The following is a 13,775-nucleotide window of genomic DNA, read 5'->3' on the forward strand; positions in this document are numbered from 1 at the left end:
CTCCAATTTTCAAAATATTTTAATTAATATATTACCACTTGTACTCAAGATCCCCACAAAGCTATATATATATATATATATATATATATACACACACACATATACATATATACATATATATATACCCAAAGACAGAAAGTAACAACAAAACACATCAAAGCAGCTATCAAATGGTGTCAGTAGGACAAAGAATATATGGCACTCAATAGGCTAGTATTAGTAAGTTAATGAAAACAGCATTTTGCTACTTAGGTGAGTTTCACTGGGGACATCCCTGACAGAAAAATCAAGACTCTTAAACCTTAGTCTCTCAAAAACAGACCCCAATGTGACACGCACACAACCTTTATCTTTGCCATCATATGGTATCTAATTCTAAAACTAAATGGACTCTTCTAGCTTAACTGATAACAGCAGAGAAAGCCATTAGAGGGGTTAAAGCTTTCTTGCTTTTGGATGGTTACCTACATTGTACGAAGATGTATGGTTCAATAAACACAGGAAAAGGAATTCACAATAACAATAAGACTATGACTTAACAAATGTGAATTCTATACTGTGATGCTATGCAAAATACTAAATTACCAACCACAAACTGGACACAGGACCATGCAATTAATAAAAGAGCAAAAACAGTAGAATGGCATGTTTTTCTGGGACATTAAAAAACTTATTAATACATATAGCCTTACCTTTTAACTAGGATCTTATATTACTAAAACTGAAAAAAATTTAAAAGTTTATTTATTTTTTGGCACTTATATTTGTATGGAAACGTCTAATTCCAAACAAAAACAGTACTGATAGGAAATTCTTCTATTTTGATTAATGAAATGTTCAAAATACATACATATATATTTTTGTCAACATCATTCCTTTAAATAGAGCCAGAGTTCATTGTATCCTATTTCTTTACTCACTATATAATATAAATAGCATTTACATTGATCTTCAAATAAAATATCTGTTGCCTATTAACAACTTTAAAAATAAACATTAACTGTAATAATTCTGAAAAACTTCAACTTAAACATTTTGTTTGTAAAAATGTGTAATTATTCTGCATCACCTTCACCCCTGACATGGCTTCTTCTACACCCACTCTCAGATTGATCCCTACATTCTTCCAATTATTTGAAAACCTGTGTTAAGTAGAATGCTGAACTAGACATAGGAGTTAGTTAGACCTAGATGAACCACCCTCGTCGAGGTGTTCATAACCTGACACTTGTGTCACTGCAAGTATTTCCTTGTTGGTCTTCCTCCATTTTGCCTCCTCCTGGAACCTGCCCACCAAGCCCTCAGCCTCAGACAGTTTTCTCCTTCTCAGTCTAGGAAGACGTTCTACTGCCACCACCTCATGTCCTCTCTTTTCTACCCAGATTTCCAGGTCCTCTATAATTTGCATACCCCTGTCTCTATCCAACTCTACATTCTACTGACAAAAATGGATCTTTGGCTGTACTGCTTCTAAGTCCTGCTCTCCAAGGCTCAGCTTACAACTTCCCTCCTCGGTAAAGACAGTAGAAATCACAATACTTAGCATATACTCCCTGACCATTTCTAACATCCTGATCTTTTCCACCTCTCTTCAGGCACTTCCACCTGTGGAAACAAGCTCTTCAAAAATGTGGCTGTGCAGAAAAGAGTGAACATAGCATACCTGACTGCTATCCTCTGAAAGGCCTGCTTATAAAGCTGGCCTTTGGCTGGCATCTAAGAACTTAGATTTCGGGAAGTTCTCACCATCGATGAGTGCATAAATTGTGCAAACAACATGGTCTATGCTGAACATCTGCTTTCTAGCTCAGAGTCTGGAATGTGGTATGTGCCTGGCAGGGGCTACCTACATGACCACCATTGGGCCCTGAGTCTCTACCGAGATTCCCTGCTTGACAACATTTCACGCGTGCCCCCAAACAGCTCACTGTTTGGGGTCTCAGGCACATCCTATGTGACTCCACTGGGATGGGACTCTTGAAAACCTGTACCCACTGTCCTCTGAACTTCGTCCGTGCACCTCTCTGTGCTGACTGTGCCGTGCAGCATTCCGCTGAACATCACAGCTACCAGTGTCACCACGGGCTGCATCCTCTGATTCCTCCTAGTGAATCACTGAACCTGGGGTGGTTCTCGGGACCCCTGACACAACTGCTGCTGTGCACTAACTTTTTAGAGCTATAGAGGTGTATGTGTATGTGTTTCTGTGTGTTGTGATTAGATTCCATTCAACAAGCATTTTAAAAGACAGACTACTATGAAAGGTAGTAGGGGGAGACATGACACTAATGAGGTTCCCTCTATCCTCAAGGAGTTGATCAACTATTTGGGGAAATAGAAAGGTAAGAAGCAACAGTTAGAGACCAAATGAAGCAAGAGCTAAAGAGGGGGCTTTCATAAGACTTTACAGTGGATCTTAAAAGGAAAGAGGGGTTTAATAAGAAAAGAATGGGGATCTGGAGGCAATTTCTAGTCAAGAGAACGGCATGAATAAAGATAAAAATACATGAAACATATTATGCTCCAAAAAACAGAGGGCACATGGGAAAATGTGGTTAGAAAGGCAGCTTAGAGCTGGACCTGGCTAACAAGTCTGGTCTCTTTTTTTTAATAGGCAACAGAATCCTTGGAAGATGTTTGCACAAGAGTGATATGACTCAGGCTGTGTTTTGGGACAATTAACTGTGTTACTAGCAAAGGGACAGAATAAACAAATCACAGGAGGTGAGAGAGCAAGTTGGAGGCTCTAAAGATTCCCCGAAAAGCCCTGGAATACCTAAGAATGCAACACACAGCAAAGGTGGCATTTCTAGTTGGGGAGGGGAGGACAAACTACTCAATAAGCAGTGTTAGAAAAACTGACCATCCATTGGGAAAAAAATTAGATCCTGACCTTATATTGTTTCATAAAGACAAATTCTAAAAGGAACAAGTATTTATATATTGAAAAAATTAACCATAAAACTACTTAAAGGAAACACAGTAAGGTATTTTTTTTATAAGCACAAACATGATATGAAATCTAAAAGATACAGGATTAACCTGATAGATTCATGAAAATTTACCAGGTCGGTAATGTAAAAGCCACCATAAAAGCTAATTCATGTTGATATATGGCAAAACCAATACAATATTGTAAAGTTAAAAAAGAAAATACAATAAAAAAGAAAAAAAAAATTTCACACACACACACACAAGCTGACAAATATAAATAGCAGCAAAATGCGTGACAGGTTAAGGCCCTCAGTAAATCAAAAGCTCCCACAAAGCAGTAAGAAAAAGTACCAACCCTCAACAGAAACACTGGTAGAGCATAGAAATAAGGAAACTGAGGGAAGAAATACAAATGACCAGTAACACATAAAAAATATGTTCACATCATTAGTAACTGAAGAAAGGCATATGAGAACTATTTTCTGCTATTAGACTGACAACGGGTAATAGAGATTAATAATGTGGCGTGCTAGCTAGGCATAGGTAAACAGGCCTTTTCATGTGCTTCTGGGGAAAACAAAAATGAGGAAAAATGAAGCCATGGCAAGATACCAAAATGTCAATGTGCTCAGTTGCTTTACAGAAAAAAAAACCTGTAAACTATCCCTAAGCCATCAACAGCAACAATGCATCCTGCGCCTGCAATGCAGGAGACCTGGGTTCAATTCCTAGGTGGGGAAGATTCCCTGGAGGAGAAAACAGCTATACCCATTCCGGTATTTTTGCCTGGAGAATTCCATGTGACTGTATATAGTCCATGGGGTCACAAAGAGTGGGACATGACTGAGTGACTTTGACTTTTTTAAGTCATCAACAGAGGCATGGTTAAGTAAGTCAGCAATCATCAAACTGGGGTAACACATACTCTTAGGGGTATATGATGATTTTCCAGGGTGTATGTGCATATAGACAGTTTAGAGGGGATTAATTTCCAGACCTTCAAATGCTCAATGCTTGCTTTCCATAATTAATCTGCCTGTACAATGGGTTAAGGCTGATTCCCTTCCTTTTTATACTAGAAAGATATACTTTTATACTAGAAAGATACACCTTCTTATCCTGAATCTTAGTACTTTGCATTACCTGGGGCCCCTCCCCCAAAAAAGGGGCACCTGGAAATACTGGTGATGGTGTCAAGAAAGTGAATCAACCCTGCTGCTGCTGCTAAGTCACTTCAGTTGTGTCCAACTCTGTGCGACCCCATAGACGACAGCCCACCAGGCTCCCCCGTCCCTGGGATTCTCCAGGCAAGAACACTGGAGTGAGTTGCCATTTCCTCCTCCAATGCATGAAAGTGAAAAGTGAAAGTGAAGTCACTCAGTTGTGTCCGACTCTTCGCGACCCCATGGACTGCAGTCTACCAGGCTCCTCTGCCCATGGGATTTTCCAGGCAAGAGTACTGGAGTGGGTTGCCATTGCCTTCTCCAGAATCAACCCTAGTAGCTAGTAATAAAGATCATACTTCTGCAAGTCAGATGCTTTCCATTTTTTTTGCCTTATTTTAATTGTAGGAGGACAAAATCAACCTGTCAGTAAAAGAATATTCAAATACTTTTTGATGACAGATCACTAAGTGATTTTCTGGCCTATAATTGAGAGTGAGTCCAAAGAACTGAGTGGCACTGCTATAATAAAAGTCCTTTCATTTCCATCTATACAATCCTATAAACAAGGTTTCTCAGGACTTACATCTACAAAAAGAAAAAATACATTAGAATCGATAATGGAACAATATTATCCTATACACTCTACTAGTAATAAGTAATATTTATCTATGAACACACAAACTAATTGAAAAGAGAAATGCATTTCCAATAAAACTTTTGTTTAATCACTACTTAACAAAATCTGTAATATATTTATAATATTGTGATCAACTATATTATTAATTCAATCCAAACTAATAGTCATAGAAATCTATTAATATTATCTGTCAAATTTTATTTGCTGAGCACTAAAAGACTTTCAAAGTTAAAAGTCTATGGGGCAAATGGGATCCAAATTCAAGGTAAAAAAAAGTCTGCGTATTTTAAAAAATGGATGCTAGTTATCGAATTCCTGTGGTGTGCAGGTTCACCAAAGAGATTTAAAATGATGATGTAACAATTTTACTTAAGATTCTCTATTTATAATATGCCATAAATTATATCCTATATAACAAATTAAAATTATGATAAAAACGTATTAGATACCAACCTAAAAATGTACAGGGAGGTAGATAATTTTTTGTACTTTTAGGGTATGTAAGCAAAAGAAGTTTGAAAAACACTGAAATAAATAAGACATCCACAGAGTGGAGTGACATGCAGTGAATTGGAACAATAGATGAGTTAAATAGGAATACCTGGGACAATTGTAATCAAAGAATTAGGAGGGTGAGGAGGACAAGTTTCTAGCCTGGCTGGCTAGCTGTGAGAGCTACGGACCCTGAGGAGAAATCAGTGGTCTGGGGAGAAGAGCAAGTGTGATTTTACTTTTAACATCTTGAGATATAATTCACATACCATATAGTTCACCCATTTAAAAATACAATCAATGGTTTTTAGTGTATTCACAGAGTTGTGCAACCATCACAATCATTACTTCTTTTGTGCCCCAGCATCCTTCAACTCGAGGGATACAGCAGGAGCATAATAGGTTCTTGTTGATTCATCTGATCTTGGTTCCTGCTCTTTGTACCTCATGACCCCTGTGTTTTTTTCCAACCCCAAAAGCCATGAATCCCAGTCTCTAGCTTCCTCCCCACAGTGTTTCTTTCTGCTCTCTCCTTCCCCTCTTCCTATCCACTTTCAGAAGAGCTCTGGTAGGCACTGAGCTGACAGGTACCTGGGGACTCCTGGAGTCTAGGACGCTGAGGAGCTGCATGTTTTCCTGACCAAATGCAGTTTTTCAGAGGCAATGTTCCCAGAGGGGGCTTCATGAATTCTGAATAGCTTCTCCGTCCTAGTCTGGTACATAGTCAGACAGACCCTCAAGAGTTTCTGGAAACTTTCTATGATGAGCAGAGAATATTTCATGGGGGCACTTATGAATGACAGTGGATAAAAGTCTCTTTCCAGGGGGTAACAGACACTTCTCCTATCTCCTCATCTTCTAGCCTAAGCACAGAATCCAAGACGAAGGAAACATAATAAAATGGAATTTGGGTGCCAGAATTGGGTTAATATGACAAGTGCATGATGAATGAGGAGGAAGCATTTTAGTTTTGCATGTTCCTAACACTGCCTTGGAATCTTACTACTTTGTAGGCAGCTAGGAAGCTAAAGTAGTTTAGGGAAGCCATGACAGTTCTGGTAAATGGACAAAATATATTAGGAGCACATCAAGGATCTCCCCTACTCCTCCCTGAAACCGTTTGGTACTGGACACAAGAAGCACATGTCTGATGGCACAGTAACCAGACTGTACTACAGATGAACATGATAAGAACGTCAAGCTATGAATGATCAGCCTCGACAATTCAACATGGTCGGAAAGTGAGAAATCCAGAAAAGATCACTGTAAACCTTCCTGGTGGACTTTGAGGCATATGTGAACACATTGGATCATATCTAATTTCAGAATCAAGAAGCTCCAGGACACCTAGATTAATTAATTAACCAAGCATCCTAAACCTAGCTGGTGGTCTAATAATGAAAATAATGAACTGCTTAGTAGGTCAAAAAAGCCAAAGCACGGTACAGATGCTGCCTGGACTAAGGTTTCTCTCCAGGGCAGGAGCTTCAAAGTCCGCCCCCCTCACCCCCAATGCTAAAGCTTGGGATGAAGCAACACTGGAAGAAACCAAAGACTCCAGGACTTCACTTTTTTTCTGTAGGGCATGAAAGTCAAGGTAAAATAGAAGACTAGGTCTAAACTACCAGTTGGTACTATGGAGTGGGATTCTAGAGTAGCACTATACTACTGGGACATCCCTAAGGCGAAGTTAGTCTTAAGTACCTTAGTTCAGACCCTGACAGAAACAGAGCAGTTTGTGATGCCTCATTCCTTTCCCTAAAGTTCAGGAGAGTGTGGAGCCCAACTGTCAAGAAGGATGCTAATAGTAGGGTGCTTGATTTCATGCCATGCTCAGAGAGGTGGATGTAAGTTCAAACAAAAATCGATACAAAGTCTGGCTATGACTTGCAGGCATTGACAGTAGCCAGGCTAGAAAAGCTCATGTCAAAGTAGCTACTAAACAAACATCTTTGAAGTAGTACCCAGAATGGTAGGCCCGAGAAAAAGAGTAGTAGACACTGTTTTATTAAAAAATCTAGTGTATGGGGACAACTTCTAAAGCACTCAGTTGGCAGTGAAATGCAAGAAGAAGGTAAAGCCACGATCTGCCTGAGACCCTAACTACAACCGCTATATCCTAGATAATACAAAAAGCCTAAGACCTAGAGATTGGAGACCCATAGCAGGTTGTGGCTCTTTCCAGGACAAACTTGTTATGTCCTAAGATGAAGGCTTGATATCTGGTTTCTACAGGCTATTAAGTAAAGCTGGCAGGCAATGTGGTCTGGAAGAACAGGGTGGCCAGCAGGAGTGAAACAAGCTGAGGCAAAGAAAAGGATGAGGAAATGGGGCAAGTTCACTGAGCATACAGACACTGCAGGCTGAGGCAAACAGTCAAGTGAGCACTCAGGAGCCCAAAATCGTCTTAAAAACACAGGTAAAAATGGAGCTAATTGAAGCTAACACTCAAAGTTCTGCACAGAGCTAACAAAAGACAAACACATGCTATGTACATGAAACCCAACCTTGCAATTGAGGAAAAGGCTTGCCTCAGCCTTCCTTCTCGAGTGGGGATCAATGACCAGCTTCCCTGAGAACAGCCAGGCTGCCACCTTTGACTGGGGATGCATGCCTAGAAGATCTGCTGCAAAGAAACTTGTCACATGAGACAGGAAGAGAAGCAGCACCTTGATCCAACATATGGGAAGTGTATGAAAGGGGAAAATGACTTCAGTCACTCTCACATTTTTAAACAAGAGACAGCTTTCATAACACTAAGAGTGACAGACACAGTGAAATTAAAAACTTCTTTTAAGGTTGTCAGTTAAAATTGAAGGGTGGGAGAAGTTACAGAAGATATTCTATTCAACTCGAAAACTTCAATAAAAAAACAATTGTTAACTCCATTCTACTGGTCTACTTATTTTGAAAAATAAGTTTTACTAAAATCACTAAGTAAGCTCAGTGTAAAGGCTTTACCAGCATGAATATTTATGGGAACACTGAAGGTTAGAAAATTTATAAAGCTACAACTAGATTATTTGATAGTAACATTAGATATACATCTACTTCTCAAAAGAAAATATTAGCCCCAAATAATTAACAAAAATGAGTCAAAAATTGACAAACATGCCTCACATAACAGTAAAATGCTATTGTTCTCATTTCAAATATTTGCAAAAGTTATTTTTATATTGGGCACCCCACTCCAGTACTCTTGCCTGGAAAATCCCATGGACAGAGGAGCCTGGTAGGCTGCAGTCCATGGGGTCGTGAAGAGTTGGACAAGACTTAGCGACTTCACTTTCACTTTTCACTTTCATGCATTGGAGAAGGAAATGGCAACCCACTCCAGTGTTCTTGCCTGGAGAATCCCAGGGACGGGGGAGCCTGGCGGGCTGCCGTCTATGGGGTCACACAGAGTCGGACACGACTGAAGCGACTTAGCAGCAGCAGCATGCTGCATTTTCAAATGCCAACATGGCAAGTTTAAATAAAATCAATCCACAACTAAAGAGTACACAATCCAAATTATCAAGTAGTGAAACTTTTTATTAATAGTAAGAGTTAGCATATAGTAATGATGGTTGCACAGTGCTGTGAATATAAGTAGTGCCACTGAATTGTATAAAAATGGTTAAAATGGCAAATTTTGTTATATGTATTTTATCACAAAAAACAAATGAATGGGGAAAAAAGAAAAGTTAGTGTATTTTGTAATTATGTGCCATTTTTATGTAGTCAATTCAATATTTTTTGGTACTTAGAAAATTTACATTGTATTAGGCTAAAATGATTCAGACACTAAGTCTTTACCCAAATTTCCATTTCAAAGATTAACCATAGGACAGAAATTCTAAACTGTTCAAACAGCTGGCATATTTAAAGTATTTGAGGTATAACAGCCAAGGCATTTTAAAATTAAGTGGTCTCACAAATCTTTTACCATTATTCCTTTAAGTTTTTCTTCAACTATCATGCAATAAAAACTTTGATATGTAGGCTGCTTCTTAGGTCAAAATTTAATTTAAAAACCTGAATTTATCTATTAAACATAGATACTTTAGGAGTTCTAAAGTCACTCAACATTTTTAAATGATAATAATCCAACTAACCTTTTTTCCCCTCAGTAATCTTTCTCTGAATTTATTAGTGACAAATCCCCTTGGACCAGCGAACCGTAAACGCTGATATTTAGCCTGAATGTACAAGCTCTTCTGTACTAGGTCTGATTTATGTTGGAAATGAAATCTGCCACCTCTAAAGTTGGTCTGTAAAGGAAAAAAATAATTAAAATGTTAAAACTACAGCTTCCAAATCTACTTTGTTAGTATAAGAAAGGGCAAAAGGTCTGGAACTTTGGCTGCCCTTAATTCTAGGTATTACAGGTATTTAAAGGGAAAAGGTTAATGATAGTAATAAAGTATGTTTTCCTCAAATTAGCTTCTTAGTTCATTTTGTAGTAATAATTTTAAAAATATTTTATATAAAATGAATATTTTAAACTACTAAGTTAAATTTTTAAATTCTTGAAATTTATCATACTAAGAAAAACACAACTTTAAAAACTTCAGAATTATTGTTCTGATTCATAGTGAAATATATCAAATCCCAAATGGGTGGAGGAAGTATCAACATCTATTTGAGAATCAAAAACTCTTCTTAACTTTATCCTTGTCAGTAATTTTGAGTCAATCTTTCTTTACCATAAAAATCCCACTACTGCACATATTTCCAAGATAAGAGCTATACTTAACAAGACATTTCCTGGCCTGTATACTGTCCAGTATTACAACAGACATAGAGGACAATGAGTATTTGTATGTCTCATGTGGGAAATATACAACTGGTATCTTACAAAGGAGTAATTTTTAAAACTAAGTAGATTCCTCTTTCTGTGATGATTTCACAAATGGGTACATTATGCATAATGAAGAATAGTTTATTAAAAAGTATTTATGCCAGGCCTATTATTTTTTTAAGGCTACAAACAATTTCAGGTGAAACAGAATTATAACTTGATACATCAGAGCTAATCTTGTGATTTACATTCCCATTTTTACATATCTAATAAGGTAATAACTATCTGACTCTGAATTAGTCCAATTTATGTAAAAAGTAAATTTTAATGAAATAGCTCCTTTTCTTAGGAAGGATTATTTCATCTCCTTTTAATGTTAAAGAATTTTCCCTTAAGGAGAATGGATAACAGGAAATAGATCTTACAAGTCTTAGAAGAATTACTACAATCAAGTACATATTACCAATGAGAAGTGCAACATGTAGGAAACACTTAAATCTGAAAGTCTTCCTACACTGTCTCTGAGTTATGCAGACATTACATTTTTAGTTTTATACCTCATTGCTCAACAGATTAAAAGATGGTATGAAACATGTTTATATATTCTATGGTCCTAGCTATTATCTTTTAATATTTATTTATTTGGCTGTGCTGGGTCTCAGTCGCAGCATACGGGATCTTCACTCTTTGTTGCTGGCAAGCAGGTTCTTTTAATTATGGCATGTGGGATCTTTTTAGTTGCAGCATGCGGAATCTTTAGTTGTGGCATGAGAACTCTTAGTTGCAGCATGTGGGATCTAGGTCCCTGACCAGGGATTGAACTCGGGTCCCCTGCATTGGGAGCATGGAGTCTTAGCCACTAGGCCACCAGTGAAGTCCCCTATTTTTTATTTTTGAAAACCTAATGTCACACATGCTTTTAGGTACATGAACCATTAGTTAAAAATTTTATCTAGGCAATGGCTACAAATTGTGTTACTCCCACTGAAAAAAATTTTTTGACATCTAGAAATTTTGACTTAGGAAGCCAAGGTATTAACAGAAGATCACTCAAGTACACTCCTAGTCTATGGTCTGGAGATCATTTATATTACCTTTCTGGTCATACTAACTTCCTCCTAGTGAGCTAACTACTCTAGCCAAACTGCCTGCTACTTTCACCAAAAAAACCTCAGGTTCTTTTCTTTTTCAGGGGAGGGGAAAGAGACACTGTTGAGTGGAAAAAATATGAAAAAAGGATTTATCAAAATTCAGTCAAAATGGATTTTAAAAGCACCCCAACTTCTGAAAGCAAGGAGAGAGAAATATAATACTTTGCACTGTAATTCTTATTCCATGTTTGAGGCATGAATTGTTCTAGAAAAACAAACATGTCAGTTGATTAAAAGTAACACTGACATCAGACATAGCTGTACAAGTAATTGTAATGTGATGAAATATGTTTTAACAAAGCATGTGGGACCAGAGACTTTCTCTGATGATCTGGAAGACCTGTGAGGGTTGTATGTCTAAGGGCAAGGTTTCTTAATCGGTGAATCCTGGAGAAGGTTCTATAACTACGCGATTACATCTTAGAGGTAAAGGGGCAGGATCTTGTCTGCCTCTCCACCTAGAGCCACTCCATCTAGATCTGTTTTATGTATTTGAGTTTCCATATAATATTTGAAAAAGGGTTCCACTGGTAAAATATATTTGAAAATCAAATTCTGAGGAAAGGGGTCATCATTAAACTGATTACAGTTAACTATAATCCAGAAATACTAAAGCTATTACTTCAAAAATCACATAAAGAGCTTTTAATTTACTAACACTTAGAACATTATGTTCTAAAGCAAAAACCTAAAGCAGGAATTAGATGGAAAATAGCACTCTACCTTAAAAGGTCTTCTAAAGCCTCTTGTATTTTGATTGTTTTCCTCAACAAATGGTCTGTGAGTAATGACATCTTTTCTCTGCACAGTATCACTCTGCATGAAAAAAGTTATTAGTATGGGTTAATATATTTTAAATTTTATTTTTAAAAGTTCAACATTCAAAAAATACACAATTTTTTTTTTGGCTGTGCCCCATGGCATGTGAGATCTTAGTTCCCTGACCAGGGATCGAACCCGCACCCCCCTACACTGGAAGTGCAGTCTTAATCACTGGACAGCCAGGAAGGCCCCCAAAATATACATTTTTAAATGCATGGGATTAAAAACACAGAACATGTAGCTTAGCTGTATGAACATACACACATCTTCCTTCATGTAACCTATGCTAGTTTGTGAAGGACTAGTTTAATTCATGAATGTGAGAATCGTTAACAAAATACACACTTTTGCATTAACAAAGTCTGTGACTTTTAGAAAAGGGGACTGTAAATCTAGTATTTACTCAAGGCACCCAGAAGAGAAACGAACTCAGGAATTGCTAAAGTTCCCACTGACCAAGAACATAAATTCTCAATGTTGTATGAGGCAGGTGTTGCTGACTCAGGCTCCTGCTTTAAGTAGATGCTCCTGCCATGACTAAGAAAGTATCAGAAAGCAGAGTGTGTGTGTGTGTGTGTGTGTGTGTGTGATTTTTATATTCTCTATTTTTCCACTTATTATCAATACATTTTTTGTTTTATTTTAGGAGTTGCTTTAATGTTTATAGTTGTTGTTGTTTAGTCACTGAGTTGTGTCTGACTCTTTTGCAACACCATGGACTGTAGCCTACCAGATTCCTCTGTCCATGGGATTTCCCAGGCAAGAATACTAGAGTGGTTGCCATTTCCCTCTCCAGAAGGCAGAGTATTAAGACTGTAACTACAAAGAACCTGAAGCCTTTGATGGTAACATAGAAGATGGGCCCATTCTGAAGATGGATTTCTTTTTCCAAAATCAATACCTTATAACCTTCTATTTATTCCATTTGCTATGGAGTCTACTTTTCACAAATTTTCCTCTTTCACATCTTTATTTCTCTCCCCAGTTCAAGAAAAGTCATATAAAATCCTTTTCCTAGTAGTCATCTTGAGTTTATACTAAGTCTATATATTTGAATAAGTGCAAAAAGACACATGTAATGAGATGAGACTGTGGGGGACCTTGAGAGGGAGGAGGCGTATTCTGTACATGAAGGGACCAGTGGGAAGACTGTATCAGGCGGCTTCTGATGAGGCTCTAAATCATCCCCACAGTCCAGTATCCAGGCCCCTATGCTACTGCCTTTGAATATGGGCTCTGTCTAGTGACTTGCTTCTTACAAATGGAGTATGGTCGAAGTGATGGGATATCACTTCTGAGATTAGGTTACAAATAGACACTGCTTCCATCTTTCTAGCTGTCACCTGCTTGCTCTTATGGAAGGCAGCTGCCATTCTGTGAGGTGCCCTTTGAAAAAGCATATCTTTAAAAACAGAAAGTAGATTAGTTGTTAGCTGGGGGTGGGAACAAGGAATAAATAAACAGGCTTGAGGGATCTAATAAGGGTGATGAAAATGTTCTAAAACTGGATTATGGTGATGGCACACATATTGGTAAATTAATAAAAGATCATTAAATTGTATACCTTCCCTGGGTGAATTTAATGGTATGTAAAATAAGCCTTAATAAAATTGTTACAAAAAATTTAAGAAACCTAGTTCTATAATATATGCAGTAAAATCCTGCTAAATCAAATGAGATGATCATTTCTTTGGTCATAATAACTATAAGCCTTAACAGAATCTTAACACTGAACAACAGAATCATAACACTTATTAATAAACAATTACAAACATGAAAAACATTGGTGG

The 13,775-nt window shown here is 37.6% G+C and overlaps 1 protein-coding gene across 46 annotated transcripts in view; it reads right to left on the reverse strand.

The window, feature by feature from the left end:
- The window catches only part of BCLAF3 (BCLAF1 and THRAP3 family member 3), a 52,067-nt gene that overhangs the window by 1,105 nt on the left and 37,187 nt on the right, over positions 1–13,775 (reverse strand). For 12 of the 46 annotated variants that reach the window (XM_086387432.1, XM_086387430.1, XM_086387422.1 and 9 more), the window contains 3 exons: positions 11,887–11,979; positions 9,327–9,482; positions 7,737–7,898 (listed from right to left, as the gene is read on the reverse strand). In XM_086387432.1, coding sequence (XP_086243558.1) covers positions 7,737–7,898; positions 9,327–9,482; positions 11,887–11,979 — 411 coding nt within the window. Of the gene's footprint in view, positions 1–692; positions 722–7,736; positions 7,899–9,326; positions 9,483–11,886; positions 11,980–13,775 lie in introns of those variants that run through there. The other 34 variants (XR_015158849.1, XR_015158848.1, XM_086387448.1 and 31 more) reach the window with 6 other exon arrangements.

The sequence above is a fragment of the Bos grunniens genome, chromosome X (genome assembly GCF_055505025.1).
Source record: "Bos grunniens cultivar Pamir isolate PY7600 chromosome X, Bosgru_T2T1.0, whole genome shotgun sequence".
Classification (NCBI taxonomy): Eukaryota; Metazoa; Chordata; class Mammalia; order Artiodactyla; family Bovidae; genus Bos; species Bos grunniens.